Source organism: Rhinolophus hipposideros (assembly GCF_964194185.1).
Source record: "Rhinolophus hipposideros genome assembly, chromosome: 11".
NCBI lineage: Eukaryota > Metazoa > Chordata > Mammalia > Chiroptera > Rhinolophidae > Rhinolophus > Rhinolophus hipposideros.
In genome coordinates this window covers 51,517,110-51,537,991 of record NC_138057.1, presented here as the reverse complement: position 1 = coordinate 51,537,991, position 20,882 = coordinate 51,517,110, and the positions used below count along the sequence as shown (strand labels likewise).

The 20,882-nt window shown below is 36.1% G+C and overlaps 1 protein-coding gene across 6 annotated transcripts in view; it reads right to left on the bottom strand.

Annotated features, from left to right (window-relative positions):
• The window catches only part of UNC13B (unc-13 homolog B), a 180,744-nt gene that overhangs the window by 144,032 nt on the left and 15,830 nt on the right, over window positions 1-20,882 (bottom strand). For all 6 annotated transcript variants that reach the window (XM_081067497.1, XM_081067503.1, XM_081067504.1 and 3 more), the window contains exon 2: window positions 2,631-2,660. In XM_081067497.1, coding sequence (XP_080923623.1) covers window positions 2,631-2,660 — 30 coding nt within the window. The remainder of the gene's footprint in view (window positions 1-2,630; window positions 2,661-20,882) is intronic.

Below are 20,882 nucleotides of genomic sequence, written 5' to 3'. Positions count from 1 at the left end.
CAACAACTAGAAGCTGAATGGCACCCTCCACAACTAAGATTGAAAGAACAACAACTTGACTTGGAAAAAAGTCCTGGAAGTACACACTGTTCCCCCAAAAAGTCCTGTTAAAAAAAAAAAGACATGTATAAAGAAAAAATGAAAATATATATTGTACAGTATAGCATCATTCTAAGCATAGTAGAGTTGCAAAAAAATTATAAAACATACACTACTTTCAAAAGCATCATTTACCCAGGAGACACAAATATACATACATATAAACTAAAACAAAAGCTTCATGAAATTCAAGATGTGATACATTGATATTTACTATTCTAATTTATTTAATCTATTAAAATCTTAATCATAACCAACTAAATAGATTTGATAGCCCACCGGTGGTTTGAAAAAACTAATATAATTGATCTGGTAGTAAAGACGTGTAACTTTAAATGTGGGAAAGAATTAAACACCCACCAAAAGAGAAAAAATGATAAAGGATTGTGGAAGAGTTACCCTCTAGCTGTTGAAAGGGATAAGAATTCAGGATAAACTCGCATAAAGGAAGTGGATTTAAAGCTGGATCTACTTGGTTATCAGAAATGTCATCACAGAGTTGGTAAAAGGATATTCTCTAACCTGAGAGTATAAGTTGCGTGCCAAACAAAGGTAGGTGGCCTGGGACTCAGAAGTCTGACTACTGCTTACTTAATACATGACTTTCTGCACTCGTCCTACTACCTTCACATCAGCCGTGATTAGGGGCACTAAACTGAGAGCTCACTTTTCTATATAAGAAATTAATCCTAGTTTTATAAAATGAAAAAAGGAAGATAATAATTTTTGACTCATCAAACTGGCAAAGACTGCTTAAAATAATTATCTAAAGTTAGATTTGCCATGTCATGAACTTCTAGCAGAAGACAAATCTTTCTCTTAAGTATCATTAAAAAAAATATGTAATTTATATATAATCCCCATCTATATCCAGTGCACCGATGCAGGAGACCACTGAACTATGTTTTCTATCGTATGATTTTGTACTCCACTTCCCATATCCAACCATAGGTGATTAGACCAGGGGCAGACGCCACCCATGAGCAGCCGATCCATGGGCTGGCCAAAAGCTGAGACCAATATGATTCTCTCTCAAAAGATTTTAAATAGGGAAAACAAAGAAATAGTGAAAATTGGTGGTTGGTGACGAAGCTCCAAGGAGAGGCATACAAATTCCAATGGATGTGCCATTATGGGCTATAAGCAAGCATAGAAAGCCAGCTGGAAGAGAAAAGGGAGCAGAACAGATTCTCAGAAAAAAAGGGAAATCCTAACCCAGAGCCAGGAGAGAGAGTAGTAGGCTCAGAAACTGCTAGTTACTGTTGCACCCAAGGTTCAGTTTCACAGATTTTCCTGGGTTCCCAAGCATGTTCGGGTTTTTTTCCAGTAATCCCCAGGACTCTCCCTTTTCCCCAGCAGTAACCAGAGTAACGTAACATTCACAATTAAAGAAATGTGTATTGAAATAAGGAGATAACCATTTTCTACCTTCAGATTGACAAAGATTAAAATATTTCATATTATCTAATGTTGATAAGGATTGGGGAAAATAGACACTCATGTATTTCTGGTCTGAGCATAATCTAGTAAAAACTTTCAGAACAACTTGCCAGCAACTACCTAATTTAAAATACGTACCTTTGGCCTAGTAATTCTACTTCTGGACTCTAGTGTACATATACATTTGCAAAAGCAGGCAATGATAAATGCACAAGAACAATTACTGATAAGGATAGCAAGAAAATGGAAACAATCTAAATATTTATCAATTAAGGACCTAAGGTACAAATCTACAAAATTCTGTACACTTCAAAAAGGAAGAACCAGATATATGTATATGTATATATATGCACAAGAAAAGACTTTCATGACGCGTTATCAGAAAAAAAGCAGGTTGCATAAAGATTATGTGTAGCTAATCCATTAGTGTACACATGCATATACACAGAAAAAAAATCTGAAAAAGTATATAAAAACCTCTAGTCACTTCTAAGAAATAGAACTGAGATGGTCAAAAAGTAAGTGAACTTTAACTTTTCACTTGATATACAGATATAGATTTCTTGAATGCTTCTCAATAGCATTGATTTTTTTTCTCAGCTTTACTGAGGTATAACTGACAATCAAAAATTGTATATTTTCAGGTATACAACCTGATACTCTGATATATATATACATATATATATATATATATATATATATATATATATAAATAATACCAAGCTAATTAACATATCACCATCTCACAGTTACTATTTTCTTTGCATAAATGAGTGTGTGTGTGTGTGTGTGTGTGTGTGTGTGTGTTGAGAACATATAAGATCTACCCTCTTAGCAAATTTCAAGTATACACTTCTTGTTAACTTTAGACATTGGTGTACATTAGAGCTCCAGAAATTATTCATCTTGCATATCTGAAACATTGCATGCCCTTGACCAACATCTCCCCATCTGATTTTTAGCTAATAATTTAAAGAAGTAATTTAATGAGTTAATTAATTTAATCAACAAATTCAATGAAATTGGTTTTTTAAAAGATTGCTTTTAAATCACAGCAAATATGGGAGGACATAATTATAGGCAGGTCTTACCTGGTGAACCCTGGAATTTGGCTCTTTTAACTGCAAGAGAAAAAAAGGGACACCATGAAGAATTTTTGCAAATTAATGTATTCAGCCAACATTTATTGAGCACCTATTAGGCTACAGTTAGAGTCAGGACTAGATTTTTAAGTCTAAGTCTTTAGAGGAGAAAAGAAACTGGGACTTCTGATCGAAGCTTGAAGACAAAGTTAAAAGTCACCCAATCTAATCTCATACTCAACGCAGAAATCTCTAACAGCCTCCTAATAAGGAGATAGAGGGAACTAAGGTACTTCTATGGCAAGCAACCAGTTTCATGTCACATATCTTTTTACGGTTTAAGTTAAATATGTTCCTTATTTAAAACCTATCATAGAAATTCCTTCTATTCCATTCATGCCAAAAGAAGAGCATAACAGGCGAGATCTAGACAACTGGTTTTAAAGAAGAGTGAGAAGTTAACTTCTTTCTGGGAATAAGCAGATATATACAGGACGTGCTATGCAAGAGTTCTGTTTCCAAAATGTCAGTGGAGAACTGCACAGGGGAAAAAAAAATCCCACACTGGGACTGAAGTATGCTAACTCCTAGGAAAGGTCAAAGACCTGATAATTTGACCTGAAAAAAAAGTTGTTAAATTCCAGAAAGCACCAAATATCTAACAAATATTTCTATCAATGAAGATTAGGGCTAAGTGCCACAGGGGGGGAAAAAAGACAAAAGGAAATCAAAAAACACAATGCCTGAAGATACTTGAGGATACAGATAGATCTGCCATTCTCCATGTCCTGCATTACAACTGAAAGCTTCACTTTGGTGTCTATACAACTCCTCCTTAATACTTCCAAGAGATGGGTGATTCTGGACCTCTCACAAGGCCCTCCTGTTTTTCAGGCAGCACTTAGTGCTGAAATCTATTTCTTTTTACTGAATCAAAGTACCATATTTTGCCCTGTATAACACGTTCCCATGTATAATACACACCCACATTTTCAGCTAAACTTTCAAGGGAAAAACTCTTGTTTTAATTTTTTAATTCAAATTTTTATTTGTTTACATTTAGTTACTTGTTTTTTGAATTATAAAGGAATTTTAGCATGTATTTTTTCACATATTATGGTACAAGAAATTTTATGTACCAAATAATTATAAAACACAAGAACAGGTACAAGGTACAAGAAATTTTATGTACTGGTAACAAATTTACAATATTAATACATCATAGAAGACCAAGAACTCTTCGTTGTTGCAAGTTCATGGTAAATTCAACAAAACTGATTATTGTATTCCAGGGTATTATTTTGCATTATTTTTCCTTACAAATTTGGGGGGAAACGTGTGTACCATACACAACAAAATAAATACGCTTCCCACAGGACTGCCCTTTGTAGTTCGATGTCAATTCCTCTCCCGAATTTTTCATTAATTGCATTTCATTCAAGATTTACTATAAAGTTACAGTAATCAAAACAGTGTGGCACTGGCATAAACACAGACTTAGACTAAGGAATAAAATATAAATATAAATATAATATGTACAGTATATAATTATATAAGTATAATATATATTATCCTTATACCATATGCAAAACTTAACTTGAAATGAATCATGAATAGGACTAAATGTAAGAGCTAAAATTATAAAACATCTCGGAAAAAAACATAGGAGAAAATCTTAGTGACCTTGGGTTAGGCAAAGACTTCTTAAATTAGATACAAAAAGCATGAAGTTTGAAAGGAAAAAAAATGGATAAACTAAACTTTGCCAGAATTTAAAACATGTTCCTCAAAAGACTGTTAAAAAGGTAAGCCATAAACTGGGAGGAAATACTAGCAAAACAAATCTAATAGGACTGATAAATGACTCTAAGAAGAAATCTCAAAACTCAATATTAAGGAAGCAACCTACATTTTAAAACTGTACAAAAGATTTGAACGACACTTCAAAAAAAGACATAGAGGTGACAAATAAGATTCTCTACCTCTAGTCATCAGGGAAATGTTCATTAAAACCATGTGATACCACTATACACCCACTAGATCATTTAAAATTTTTAAACCTGACAATAACAAGTGGTAGGGAGGATGCGGGAGCAACTAGAAATCTCACATTGCTGGTGAGAACACAAAATGGTACAACCACTTTGGGAAACAACTTGGCATTTTCTTATAAAAGTTAAACATACATTCTTCCAGCAATTAGCCATCTAAATATTTACTCCCGAGAAATGAAAACTTATGACCACACAAATACTTATACATGAATGCTCATAACTTCCTTATTAATAATAGCCAAAAACTAGAAAGAACCCAAATATCTGATCATCTATACAATGGCATACTACTCAGCAATACAAATGAAAGAACGACTGATACAAGCAACAAGGATGAATCTGAGAAGTAAATTTTGCTAAGTGAAAAAAGCTAGACACAGACTATGCTTTCATTTATATGACATGCTAGAAAAGGCAAAACCAAAATAGAAAGTATAGCAGTACAAAGGCACATAGGAAATTTTTTGAGGTGATAGAATTGTTCTGTCTTGACTGTGGAAATGTTTACATGACTACATTTATTGGTCAAAATTCCAAGAATACTCTTAAAACAGATGAATATTAGAGTATGTAAATTATACCTCAATAAAGTTAAAGAAAAAAAAGAAAGAAAGCCCTCCCAGAAATCCCATACTTGGGAATTTATTCTATAGATACCAGAGGTGCAGAAAGAAGCATATACCAGCTAATAAAGAGGAATAAGAGGTCCAAAAACCAGTAAGTCATGGGAATGTAATATACGCATCGGGAATATAGTCAATAACATTGCGATAGCGTGGTACAGTGTCGGATGGTGGCTGGACTTATCATGGTGATCACTTCTTTAGGTATATGAATGTTGAATAAGTATGGTGTACACCTGAAACTAATATAATATTGTATGCTAGCTAAATTTTTAATTAAAATCTTTTAAAATTAGGAAATTGATTAAATGTTAAATTATCTAAATGTGACAAGCAAAGCTTTAGAATTTTCAGAATATAAGGGAATGAATATCTTGGTTGGTTGGTTGGTTGGTTGGTTGGTTGGTTGGTTGGTTGGTTGGTTGGAAGGATGGAAGGAAGGAAAGATGGAAAAAAGGAAAGAAAGAAGGGAGGGAGGGAAGGAGGCAAGGAGGGAGGGAGGGAGGGAGGAAAGATCGACATACATATTTTATAATAAAAATCATGAAAGGAAATATTGCACACAACTCTGAGAGTGTGATATGTGGGGAGAGAAGGGATTGAGACTGTAAAGGGGGCTTCAACTTTATCCATAATACATTATTTTTAAAAATCTGAACCAATATGACAAGACATTATGCTGAGGGAAAGAAATCAGTCATGAAGGGACACATATTCTATGACTCCTTTTATATGCTATATCCAGAATTAGAAAATCTAGAGACAGAAAGCAGATCAGTAGTTACCAGGGAATGGAGGGAGAGATATTACTTCAGGAGCATGGGTGTTTTTCTCAGATGATAAAAAATTTTTAAAACTAGAAAGAGGTGGTGATTGCACAACATTGTAAATATACTAAATAGCACTGAACTGCTTACATTAAAACGGCTACTTGTGTTATATGAATTTTGCCTCAATTTTTAAAACTATGTCTACACAAAAGCTTGCACATGAATGTTCATGGCAGAATTATTCATAACCGAAAAGTGGAAACAACCCAAATGTCCATTAACAGATCAACTGATAAACAAAATGTGGTATATACACACATATACACATATAACAACAGAATATTATTCAGCCATAAAAAGGGACAAAATACCGATAAAACCTACAACTTAGATAAACCTCAAAAAACATTATGCTAAGTGAAAGAAGCCAACCACAAAGGACAATTATATTGTATAATTCCATTTATACGAAAGCTGTTGCAGAATTCCAGGTGAGAGAATGGTAGCCTACATCTAGTTAGTGAGAACTAGAAGGGAGACAAAGCTGAGAAGGGAAAGGTCATGACATTCTTTTTGACAAGGAAGCCAAAGACTGGAAGAGCTGAGCAGCCACTACAACTCATGGCTGGCATCTCTTCATAGAATGGAGATGCATTGAATGCTGGCCACTCTATACCCCTAGATAAGGTACAGTACAAAGCAAGTAAGCATGAAAGAGATGAGGAGAGCATAGCAAATACACAGCTTCTCCTCTAATATCCTGCTTGCCCTAGCAAGCACTACACAAGCTCCCCTTAAAGAAACTTCTAATGGGAAGGAGGGGGGACTATTGTTTTTTCTAGCAAAATTTATAATGCTTACTGACTCTTTAAATTATATGCACATAAAACTTTGATTAAAATGTAAAAGGAAAAAAGCAACATCAGCAGAAAAGAATAAAGTGGGGGGGGGGGGAAGGTTATATATAGAAAACATTTCGCTTAATGGCCAGTTGTAGTTGGTCCTAGAATCTAACTACAGAGGTTGAAATCCAACCTACTTCCATTTATTATTAGTGTGATCTTGGTCAAGCTAATTATTTGTCTGTCTCATTTCCTGCAAAATACAGATAACAAGAATGTGAGAGCTGAGTTAATAAATGTAAAGAACTTAGAACAGATTCTGGCATAGAGTAGGCAGTTAATAAATGTTAGCTATTATAATTGTTATAAAAAATGACAAAAAGGTAGATTATACAAAAAAGAAAACATTAATAAATGTAACTCCTGTCCATAATAAGGACATTCACAAGGTACTTTATTTCCACAGTTTCAAAATATTCCTCATTCTTCAACACCAAACATGAATATTATCTCTCCTACTAAACTTTCCCTTATTTTTTTGCCAAACAAATGCTGTCAAAAAAATACTGTCTTCCTGCTCCAAATTCCCACAGCAGTTAATATGCACCTCATGTACCTCTTGCTTTCTTTCACCCCCTAGAAGTTATTTACATCAAAGTCTTAACTCCTATAATGGGCAAAAGCTCTTTAAGGACAGGATTCATTGTTCTATTCATCAGATTATTTCTCTAAAATTCCTTGTGTATAATCTTGATAAACAGCCTCTGAGACAATTGCTTTTTTGGAACCCTTAAAACTCCCTGAAATAAATATCATAAATACCTCTTTGCAACAGAATTTTCTTTGGTAACCAGATAAACATAATTAGAAATCTATAGGCCTTACCTATAAAGTTGGTTGATGCAATCTAATTATAATAAAGCAGTTTTGAGTTTAGATGCCAATGCTACCTCTAAAATATAAACATGTGACTGTCTTTTTACTTTTATAGTTTTCAAGGATCAATGGATTATCTGTGCCTAGTCCCAGAATGCCTGGACATATTAAAGAGTCAAGACCGTATTTGCTTGGCCCCACAAACCCAAAGGACCAATGGCCATTTTTCTGAAACAGCCTGAGACAATGTAACTGGTGGTTGAAGGACTCCGGTTCCTAGAGGACTCAAAGGCTATCAGAAGAATTTTACTAATCCTTTTTGATGTCAGTATATACAAAAAAATATATAATCTTCAATTTTCATGTTTGACAAAGTAATCATCTTCTGCCCTTTCTTCCCCTCCTGGATCTTAGGAGGCAGCATTAAAGCTGGTTTAGGTTTTATCCAGACTGTAAATCTGTGTTCTCGGTACAAAGGGCCACTAATTTAAAGGATCTCAAACATCAGTCTTTATTCAGATTAGCCCAAATGTATACTGTGTGTCAAGTATACTAGGCACTAGTGAAATACAAATTAAAACACAGGTCTTTTAAAGTCTGTAAGAAAATAACTGTAGAAATACAAAGTTACAACATAAACGCTACAATGAAAGTAAATACAAGATATTCCTTGGAATGGGATAGGATTACAGTGATGATAACGAGAACTACGAAATAACCTTTTTGAAAACACACTGCCACTTAATCCCTTAAATGATCACTTAATCCCTACAGAAACTTCATGAGACGAGCAGTAGTATTATTTCCAACTCAGGCAGTCTGACTCCAACTCAGGCAGTCTGACTCCAAAACCTATTTACACTCTTAATCACTAAGGTAGGTTGCCATTTTCCTGGTCTGGATAATGTGGATATATTTCCATGAGGTATCCTTGTTAGCTTCCTCCATTTTGAGTGGAAGAGGCTTAAGGAATTTAGTAATCTTTTCATTTCTTCGTGCACACAAGAGGGCCTTACTGAGGGACAGGATTAGAGAGTTGAAAAGGTATAGATTATATTCTCCAAACTGTCTTTGGTATCCCCGTGGCAATATTGTGGCTACCAATTTGTGCTTTCTAATCCCCTCACCTTCTCTCTCATCACACGCACTCGCATCTAGCAACCCTCAATTTCTTCTCTGTATCTCTGAGACTATTTCTGTTTAGCTTGCACATTTATTCTGTTCTTTAGATTGCACACATAAGTGAGATCATTTGGCTTTCTCCGTCTAACCCATTTCACTTAGCATAATGTTCTCTAGGTCCACCCATATCATTGCAAATGGTAAGATTTCATTCTTCTTTATGGCCGAGTAATACTCCATTGTATAAATGTACCAGTTTCTTAATCCAGTCGTCTACCAATGGGCATTTCGGTTGTTTCCATGTCTTGGCTATTGTGAATAGCGCTACAATAAACGTAGGAGTGCATGTATTTTTTCGAATTAGCGTTTTGGATTTCTCTGGATAGATACCTAAGAGAGGAACTGATGGGTCATAGGCACTTGTCTCATTAGGGAGACCACTTCATGGACTGTGTAGACGCCTGAGCACTGCGTGGTACACCTGAAGCTGAATAATACTGAACAGCAACTATAATTTAATACATATATAGTCACGGGATGTGGAGCACAGCACAGGGAACAGAGTCAATGGAATTGTAACAGCTACATACGATGTCAGAGGGGTAGGAGGTTGGGGGAGGGGAGTTATCACTTTGTGAGGGGTATCACTTTGTGTCTAGTACATTGTTTTGTACACCTGAAACTAATAAAAAAAAAGAAAGAAAAAAAAAAGAAAAGGTATAAGGACCTTCACACGAATGTTTTAATTGGATCTGGGTTCTTAAAAAATATTTGTCCCTGTCTTTGGAAGCTTTTCTACTGCCTAATGATGTTTTTCTAGGTATATTCATATTCATATTCTCTCTCTCTCTCTCGCTCTCTCGCTCTCGCTGTGTGTGTGTGTGTGTGTGTGTGTGTGTGTGTGTGTGTGTTTGGAGGGTGGGGAGTAGAAGAGTAGAAATACTTTATAAAAGAATCCTTCAGTATCATAATGTTAGCTCTCCTAACACAGGAACAGAATACATTTTAAAAGAGAGAAAGACACACTGGGAAGTCACTGGAAGATCAGGGCAGACAGGTGACATGGTCTAATTTACATTTTTAGAAGACAGCTCTGGCTACTGGACAAGGTAGTTCAGGGAAACACAGATAGAAGAAAGAAAATATGGTGGAAAACTATTGCAACGGTCCCAACAAGAGGCTTGCATTAATGTAATAGAGGCAGAAATAGTAAAAAAAAAAAAAAAAAAAGATATGGTAAAATCAAATATGTAAAGGATTAGGGATTCGTTTCAGGAGCCAGAGCAGATCAGCATTGGCAGCCTCTGGCATGTGGGTATTTTTACATTTTATATTCATCTCTTCAGTACTTACTGAGTGCCTGTACGGTCAAGCACTGTACCACAGAACACACACAGAGATAAGATACTCTCTCTGACCTCTAGGGCCTCACAGCCTAGTAAATGAATGGCTGCACCAGACAGTGTGTTGTTGATGGCCCAGATTCAGTTTGATACTAACCAGAATTGAAGGACAGTTTTCTGCAGTTTAGAGATCAAACCAACAACTAAATTGGCACCCGGACCATTAAGGGGTACAACAGTCAACATCCAAAAACAAATCAAACCAGCAAAGGACCTAATATCCTCAATTCAGTCCTGAATTGTTAGCATAGACCCATCTTAAACACAACTTCCCAACCTGTAACTGAGCTCTTTGACTCTCTTCAGTTCTTATTTTCATGGATTCAGCTCATCACTACAATTTGAAGATTGGTGCAGCTTCTCTGAATCTAAGTAGGCAGACTAACAGAACTATTGATGTAAGAACATACAAACCTGTAGAGAATTTTTAAAAATTTATTTGAACCAGGGCCGGCCCAGTGGCTCAGGCGGTTGGAGCTCCATACTTCTAACGCCGAAGGCTGCCGGTTCGATTCCCACATGGGCCAGTGCCAGATGGCTCAGTTGGTTGGAGTGCATCCTCTCAACCCCAAGATTGCTGGTTCGACTTCCGCAAGGGATGGTGGGCTAAGCCCCCTGCAACTAACAACAGCAACTGGACCTGGAGCTGAGCTGTGCCCTCCACAACTAAGATTGAAAGGACAACAACTTGACTTGGAAAAGTCCTGGAAGTACACACTGTTCCCCAATAAAGTCCCATTCCCCTTCTCCAATAAAATCTTTAAAAAAAAATTTTTATTTGAGCCAAACAGAGGACATACCTGGAAGCAAGATCACAACAAAGAAATGCTTCCAAGAAATGACAAGTGGCTTCTTTTATTCATTTGGAATTAAGGATAGAACATAAGGAAGATTACATGAAGGTGAGAGAAAGCAAGGCAGGATTGGATTATAGGATAGTTAACAAGATCATATGCACTCTTGAGGATGGTCTTTAGAAGGAAGGGTCTGAAAAGAAGCACTTCCAATGGGTGTTAACATAGGTGGTTTCACTTCTGAGGGGTCTGAAAAGATGTATTTCAAAGGGGTGTTCACCTAGATGCACAGAAACAATGGACAGGGCTTACTTAACTCAAAGATGAGCCTTTTAATGAAGAAGTTATATGCCTGGGGTGACCTGACCAATTAGGGATTTATGATCAGATCACCCTATGAGGTTCCTTTTCACAGATCCCTTTTTTCGTCCACAGAATTATAAAATTATGAGACAGGGAAGCAGTGATTCTCTCTTCTCTGTACTCTTTCAATATAGCACCAATAACGCCTTCTCCTTACAAAGTCCCTGTGGTCCTGGGAATATAAGCAGTGCTAGGACCAGAAGAAAGGAATCAAGGTAGCTTAGCTACTTAAGTCCTGGATCTGCTCTAGGATTTAAAGATGAAAAGATCAAAAGTGAGTGCTAAGATTTGAGGAAATCCCTCAGTGGAGGGAACTTTGCTCTGCTCACTGGAGAAGGAAAGCAGAGAAAGGATCAGTACAGAGGCCCTGGCTTAGAATAAAGAGTGTATATTAACCCAAATAATCTACTGAATGTGTCTCCCTTAAGACCCAGTGAAAGGTTTCTAGCAGGAGAGCACAGAAATGTTCAAGGCAAAGGAACACTAAAAGGAGAAGAGTGAAGTGGGAAGGACGTAAAAGAATATACGCACACAATGGAGGAACAACTAGCATAAGCTCAAGACTTAAGAAACAGCTTGGAGAAACTAGTGATTGTGAAAAAGGAATGCTTGAGTTGATAAAGATGCTCAGTGTTTCCACGAAAGCTGTACAAGAAAAAGAGAAGAGACTGACAAAATTCTAAGATGGGCAGAGAATATTTGTAGGTATGAATGAATATACAAACACCTTCAGTGCCTACCTTTCAGACTTCAGAAATGATGATGGCTAAGAAAAAATTCGCTACAAATATAGAATAAATTGAATATAGCAAGTATATAACTTTTTTAACAGTGAAGCCCCCATTTCATGGTCTAAATGAAGAAAAAAAGCATCTTCCAAAACACAATCTACAGGACATGAAATTTTTTCCTTAATGACAGCCAAAAAGTATGCTTTAAGAGGCCCTTAAGGATCAAAAGCAGAAATGTTTAAAATAAGTAGATTTGAAAGAGTGAGATTAATACTATAAAGTAAAATAAATGTTATGTTATGGAAACTACGACGTGTTTTATTCATTTAATATTTTATCGTGGGCCAATTATGTATCCAGGCACTGTAAGAGACTTAAGGGAGTCAGAAAAGTGAACTAAGACATCACCTCTGCCCGAAAAGAACTCCATCTAGCAAGGAAGCAGCCATATTAGCCAAATATGGAACAAGTAATATAAGACAATTGTTTATACATTTATCTCTACCTTCCCCGCCTCCCATTGATTCTTAACCATTCCAGTCTGGCTTCCATTCCCACCAATACACTGAAACTGCTTTTGACAGGGCCAAGCACCTCCATGCTGCCAAATCCAATGGACACTTCTCAATTCTCATGTTACTCTATTGTAAGTTGACAACTCTCTCTGAGGTACACTCTTGTCTGACTTCCATGACAGACTGTTGATTTGTGTGTCGCATATTGCGTTGCTCCCTTTCCGTTTCCTTTATCACCATTTCCTCTTCTTCTAGTCAACTCCTCAGATTGCTGGAGTTTCTCAGAGCTTGCTCTCATCGCCTCTTCTCTTTATATTCATTCTCCACATGATTATCATCTACTCCCATAAAATACACTCCATGGTTACAGTTTCTAAATGTCCACCTGTATACCAGTCTTCTGAAATCCAAACTCCAGGTTTCTCAAAATCATTATTTCTACAGATGAACTTTTTTTTTTTAATTGGGGAAGGGGAACAGGACTTCATTGGGGAACAGTCTGTACTTCCAGGTCTTTTTTCCAAGTCAAGTTGTTGTCCTTTCAGTCTTAGTTGTGGAGGGTGCAGCTCAGCTCCAGGTCCAGTTGCCATTTTCTAGTTGCAGGGGGCACAGCCCACCATCCCTTGCAGGAGTCGAACAGGCAACCTTGCGGTTGAGAGGACGCATTCCAACCAACTGAGCCATCCCATCCGGGAGCTCAGTAGCAGCTTAGCTCAAGGTGCCATGTTCAATTTTAGTTGCAGGGGGCGCTGCCCACCATTCCTTGGAGTCGAGGAATCGAACTGGCAACCTTGTGGTTGAGAGCCCACTGGCCCAGGTGGGAATCGAACTGGCAGCCTTCGGAATTAGGAGCATGGAGTTCTAACCGCCTGAGCCACCGGGCCGGCCCGTGATATGTTTTTGGATTTGGTTTGGTTTAGGTTGTAGAGGGGGAGACAAATTTCAGCAGGATCACAAAGAAGTAGGCATCCTTCAGATGGAAAAATGAGAACAGAGGGAAATACAAAGAAGGAAAGAGCATAAACAAAGTCATAGCAATACTGTGTCTCCCCGAAAATAAGACCCAGCAGGACCATCAGCTCTAATGCATCTTTTAGAGCAAAAATTAATATGACTCAGTCTTATATAAAACCCAGTACTATATTATATAATGCCCGGTCTTATATTAAAATAAGACCGCGTCTTCTATTAATTTTTGCTCCAAAAGACGCATTAGAGCTGATGGTCCGGCTAGGTCTTATTTTGGGGAAACAAGGTATGTAAATGTATGGCTTCTGTGACTAGAACAGTATTTCACACATCACCTTGGGGCAGAGTCCCAAGTGAGTTCTCTAGGAAGTTCTGGACCTCATGGTGCTCTTTACTAAACACTAAGAACATTTTTAAGAATGTACAGACAGGAGGAATTCTAACCACAAGAGTATTAATCATAGTTACATTTGTAATATGAAGAAATTAGAAATATCCTAAATTACCCATCAATAAGGAAATATTTTAGTAAGTCACGGTACACACAATGAAATATTATGTAAACATTTAAAACAATGATATAGATCTATATTGATATAAAAAGATGTCCACAAAGTTATGTTAATTGAAAAATTAAATATACACAATATTCTATTTATGTTTTATATATATTTAAATATGTATTTGTTTATTTGCATAGAAGCTGTCATATAAAAGAGCTAAACTTTGCTACAGGAAAAATAATTATTAATAAATATTTACTGATTGTTACTACTGGCAAGTTACTACCATTCTAAGTGCTTCACATGTATTGTCATTTATTCCCTACAATTAGGTATGCACTAGTATTACCTCCATTTTACATATGGGAAAACATGAGGTCCAGATTAAGTAACTTCTCCAAGGTCACACGTCTAAGTTACTATGTTTAAATAAAACACAGCTTCTAAATCACTGAGCTACAGTAAAATACTAAAAGTCATTGAATACTAAAAATCAATACTAAAAGTCAATACTAAAATACTAAAAATCAACTGAATTTTTAAAAAATTAGAATCCAACAACCTGATGCCTCTAGGAGACCTACTTAAGATCAACAAATGTAAGACTAAAAATGAAAGATTGTAAGGTTAGTTACATCTGTGAAATAAGAAAATTAACAGTCCCTATCAAGGCATTCAAGAAAGTTTTCTTAACAAAAATAAGAGAGATAAATAAGGCCATGAATATCACAGAAATAAATGCCTATTACAAATTTTTTAAATTTAAATTCTTTGCTTTTGACCTAGCAATTACACTTCTAAAAATGTATTGTGATTTTGTTTTCTATTATGAAACTGGTATATACTTATTGTATAAAATTTAGAAAACATCAAAAAAGATAAGTATTTTCTATAATTCTACCATGTTACTTAATCATTTTAACATTACTCTGTATATATTTTTAGTCTTTTTCAATCAACAGACATTATTTTTGCTTACTTAGCTATTTTGGAACTTACTGTACCTAGTTTTGCAATCCATTTTTCCTCATTCAAAATATTTGATGAATATCTATCCATATTATTAGATATTCACTTATAACGTGATTTTTTTTTGCTGCTGTTATGGAGTAAATGTGTCCCCTCAAAATTCGTACAGTGGAGCATTAACCCTCAAGATTAGAGAGGCAGGGCCTTTTGGGCTAATTAGGTTTAGATGAGGTCACGCGGGTAGGGTCCTCATGATCGGATCAGTATCCTTATAAGAACAGAGGAGAAAGCTGGCTGTCTCTCTCCACCAGGTGAGGACACTGGGAGAAGGTGGCCATCTGCTAGCCAAGAGGAAGGCCTTCACCAAGAACTCAACAGTGCTGGAAACTTGATCTTGGACTTCCCAAACTGTGAAAAATAAATGTATTGTTTAAGCTACCCAGTCTGTGGTATTTTGTTGCAGCAGCCTGAGCTAAGACAGCTACATAAATAGTATTTACTATCCACTCCTACAGGACTTTTACCCTGCTTTCAATTATCAACTATTACCGTTGTGAGTTGAACTGTGTCCCCCTAAAATTCATATGTTGATGTCCTCATCCCCAGTCACTCAGAATATGACCTTATTTGAAAACAGGATTATTACCGATGTAATTAGTTAAAATGAAGTCATTAGGGTGGATCCTAATCCATTATGACTGGTATCCTTATAAAAAAAAGGAAATATGGACACAAAGACATACATACAAGGAGAACACAATTGAAGATGAAAGCAGAGATGCTTCTACAAGCCAAGGATTGCCAGGAAGCCAGGAGAAGCCAGGGGAGAGGCATGGAACAGATTATCTTTAACAGCCCTCAGAAGAAACCAACCCTGCAGACACCTTGATCTTGGACTTTGAGCCTCCAGAACTGTGAGACAATAAATTTCTGTTGTTAATACCACCCAATTTGTGGTATTTTGTTATGGCAGCCCTAGCAAACTAACACAATTATAAATAACCTCTGATGCCTATCCTTACAGATAATCAGAGATGTATAAAAATTTTTACTGAGTGGCTCAGTTGGTTAGAGAGTGAGCTCTTAACAACAGGGTTGCTGGTTCAATTCCCACATGGGCCAGTGAGCTGCGCCCTCCACAATTAGATTGAAGACGAGCTGCCGGTGGGCAGCCAGATGGCTCAGTTGGTTAGGGGTGAGCTCTCAACAACAAAGTTGCCAGTTCAATTCCCGCATGGGATGATGGGTTGTGCCCACTGCAACTAGATTGAAAAGGGCAACTGGACTTGGAGCAGAGCTGCACCCTCCACAACTAAGACTGAAAGGACAACAACTTGACTTGGAGCTGATAGGTCCTGGAAAAAACACTGTTAATAAAATTTTAATAAATAAATAAATAAATAAAAAGGTTGTTTAAAAAAAAAACATTTTTTTTTTTTTTTTACTTAGGATAAAGTCCTAGAAGTGGAACTGCAGTCAAGAAGCACAGTTTTATAGCTCTTAATACATATTATCCCTCAAGCCTGGTCATTTCTCAATAGGCTTTCATATATTCTTTAACTTCTCCCTAGGATCCCCAGAAGTGGTTAAGGAAAGAATTATTAGTTCCCTTTTACACAAAGAAAAACAGGCTCAGGGAATTAGTACTGTACTAGTAAACAAACCTAGCATTCTTTTCAATAGACCAGAGCTGCACTTCCAATATGGTAGCCAGCAGGGACATGTGGCTATTTAAATTTAAATTCATCAAAATTAAATTAAATTAAAGATCGGTCACTAGGTCATACCAGCCACATTTCAAAAGCTCAATAGCTTCATCTGACTAGTGACCACCATAATGAAGAGCACCGACGTGGAACATTTTCATCATCGCAGAAAGTTCTATCCAACAGTGCTGGGCTAGAGCATACTGTGGATCCAAAATGCAGCCTTACAATGCCTGGTGCAACAGATCTTTGAATACATACTCACTGGTTAACCTGGATTCTCAAGAAATTGCTTATGATGACTGAGCAAAGGACATCTACAGCACAATAAGGGCAGGAATCAAGCTAAGACACACTGAAGCACAATTATAACAAAAGCCCATCTGAGAAAGAAAGCACAGGGACCTTCTCAAGAGTAATTGCAAATGCTGTGACTCGTCTTGAAAGAGCAATGGACAAATAACATGCATGTAAGGAGGTAGATTGACAAAGAAAAATGTCTAGGTTGAAGATTTGGTTCCATATTATGGAAATAGACACACAATAATTCTACTTTATGTGTTTTAACCTTTGTCTACACTAAACTGAATTTTCATCTTACTGGAAAGCCTGGACCATCACCTAAGTAGGTTAGAAAATTCATTTTTCTCTAGACCCCCAAAACAATGCGCTATCGTTAATAGATACCATTGAATATTTAATCTATGCCATGAATTGTACACTAGACTTTTTAAAGAAATGTATATTATTTAAATATTTAATATTGAAAGAAAAAAATTATGACCACCCATATACCTAATAGCCAGACTGACCGGATCTCAACATTTTGCCATATTTGCTTCAGATGATTTTTCTCAAAATTTGATAACACATTACAGATACCACTGAAACCCCTATCCATGCCATTCCTTCCCTCCTTTCCTTTAAGTATTCATTATCCTGGCATGGTACCAGTCTGTGTCATTTCGATCTAAATTTTTATTTTTACTACATATATTTATATCCATAACAATATACAGCACTGCTTTTGCATCTTTCTAAATGTTAAATATATGGTATAATACTGTATCTGTCTGGAACTTGCTTTTCTGCCCATTTTGGTTTGAGATTTATCATTATTGATAAATGAAACTTAGTTTATTAATTTAATTTAATTTAATTTAGCATTCCATTTGGTGAACACACCACCGTTCATCTAAAGTTTATCCAAACTTCTACGGTGAGACTCTTAGCTTGTTTCTAAATTCCTGCCATTAGAAACAACACTTCAGTGAACATTTTCCTGCATGTCTCCTTTGACCAAGCACAAGAATTGCAATCACTGTAGTGGATACATACCTTCAACTTGACTAGGTCTTGCCCAATTGCACTGCTAGTTGTCAAATAAACTTACATTCTCACCTACTGTATGCGAGTTCCCAAAACACTTTTCAAAACAAAACGTTCAAAAAAAAAGGTTTTTCAAAAAAAAAAACACTTTTCAAAAAAAAAATTATTTAATGTGTCAAATAATTTTCCACATACAATAACAAATGAAAGTAACCAGATTCTATTTTATAACTCTTGAAATAAAGACCAAATCTGCATAAACACAACAAAATCCAACAAGGCCAAAATATCCAATACGGTTTCTCCAAGGCCATCTTTCTTTCAGTGACTATCTCTGAAACAAGAGCTATGCTCGGCACTTAATCCTAACTTTACACAATGTTTTTCAAACTTTTTTTAACCCAGCCTATTCTAAGAACTATCTTACACCGCAACAAAGTTCCTGTCTTCTTACATACATATGTGTGTACAGTATGTATGTTATGAAACAAAAGTCACAGAAAATAATACTTTTCCTTATTAGCTAGAACTTTATATTTTTCCCCTAATGCTGGTCACCCACTAAACTCATTTCAGGACTAATGAATCCTGCTTACAGTTTCAAAAAATACTGCTGTAGAGTGTACAATTTCCACTTTACAGATTAGCAAAGAGAGGTTAAGTAAGTTGCCCAAGGTCTCAGACTTAAACAGCAAAATCTGAAATTCAAACCCAAACTCGAAAGCCCACGCTTCCTGCAGGCCACAGCTTTCTCCTACAGCATTATTAATGCCAATTCCACACCAACTGAAACAGCTAATGCTTCAACTTATGCCCATATGAACGAAGGCAAAGAAAAAAATACAAATAAATTCTGTTAAAATATGGTGGTGTGGATAGAATGATAAACAAAACCAAAGCTGCAAACCAGTAATATACCTATGATTTCATTCATTCATATACAGTTCTGAAAAAAGCCTTAAATATCACTGCTAAGCTTCTACCTGGCTTCATAGCTGTTTATCATAATTTAAAGAGAATACTGATGAAATATATATAAATATGCTACCCCATCTTTGAAAACACTAAATTAATTTCTGCAAGAATCAACAAAACTTACTACCAATAAGCTCCATCTCAAGCCAAAAGACAAACAAGTACTTACGTCAAACTTCAACAAAGCCAATGACTAATTCTAAAGTAAACACAGTCCAGTTTATAATTAAACATGTACAAGTGCTCAAATATATCTTTTTAAATGTTTTCTAAATAAATAAGCCTCAGTTGGAATAGAATTTACATTAATATACAATCAGATTTCCATGGTTACGATTTATCAGACCTAATTCAAGCTGGGTTATACACGGACAGCACAAGGTGAGTCCAGCCCTCTCGCCACCTAATTCCTTCATTAGGCAACTAAGAGTTACAAGCAATAGTGGAGTGTAAGGAAACATTAGGACATTATTTAATTCACTCAGTTTAATGTTTCAACTTTTAATACCTGAAACCATTATAATAAAATCTCTTACCTTAAACATAAATAACAACCATGTCTTGGTCTTTATTAAAATCCATCAAACATCCCACAGGGAAGCCCACAGGTTATTAATTGCTGATACACAGCTGACACATACACATTAAATCAAGTCAAATATTGAGCATTACAGTGTGAAAGATTCTGTGGTCCTGTTTAAGATACCTCAAACTAGCTGCAAGCTAGAATTAAAATCATTAAAGTGAAAGGGGGAGGTTTTTAAGAGCTTACTTCTCCCTTTGCAACAAAGTGTGTGAATGTGCACATATTAATGTGTGTATGTGCACATGTGTATATGTGGTTTTTTTCACAGCTTGTCTCCCTTTTCCAGTTGCAACAGAGTGTAGACCTACCATAGGTCTCAAGAAAGGCAGAAAGCAAGTTTTCTGGACATTACAGAAACAGCATTTACAGATCATAACAAGAAACATCCGCTGTCAGACTAAAAGGAGAATAGAGGTTCTAAGTGACTCTAAACAAGTCCTGCTCTGAAGAGGTGCCTGGATCATTCCAGCCAAGCAGCAGATACTGACACCACAAGACATGTTTGGCACGGAATGTCAAATATTGGTGTTTAATTTCATTTCAGTGACTTATGGTGGTTTATTTCATTACAGTGATCTAACAGTGAGCAGATTGGAATTATTGATGCAGCAATTAATACATTCCCTTCCTTGTCTAGTTTGATTGTTTATACACATTTTCAAATAGCTTATAAGCTGCTATCATAATTTCAAATGAGTCATTACATTGGCACCTTTAGCTTATTAGAAGTTTATCTCCCTGGAAGTTTCTCACTAGAAGTTTCTCAAAGATCCTTTCCAGTTTCCAAAAACTAAAGATACAAACACAGAGAGGCCTTGTCAAATTCTAATCTATAATATTGCACTAGGAAAAATAAATCAGGATAAACTGTATACAAAGTATGATGCAATTTTATGGAAAAGAAAAAAGTTACACAAACACACACACTACAACACACACAAACACACACACTACAGAGAAGACCAGTGGAATTGTCATTTTTATTTTCCTCTTGATGTTATTTTCCAAAATGTCTAGGGTGGGCATATATTGCTCTTACGTGAGGGGGAAAAAATGGTCACCAAAAAGCTTTCCCTTACCACCCCAGATGAAATCTGTTCTATTTTAGTTGTTTATCTACAAAGTTGCTTA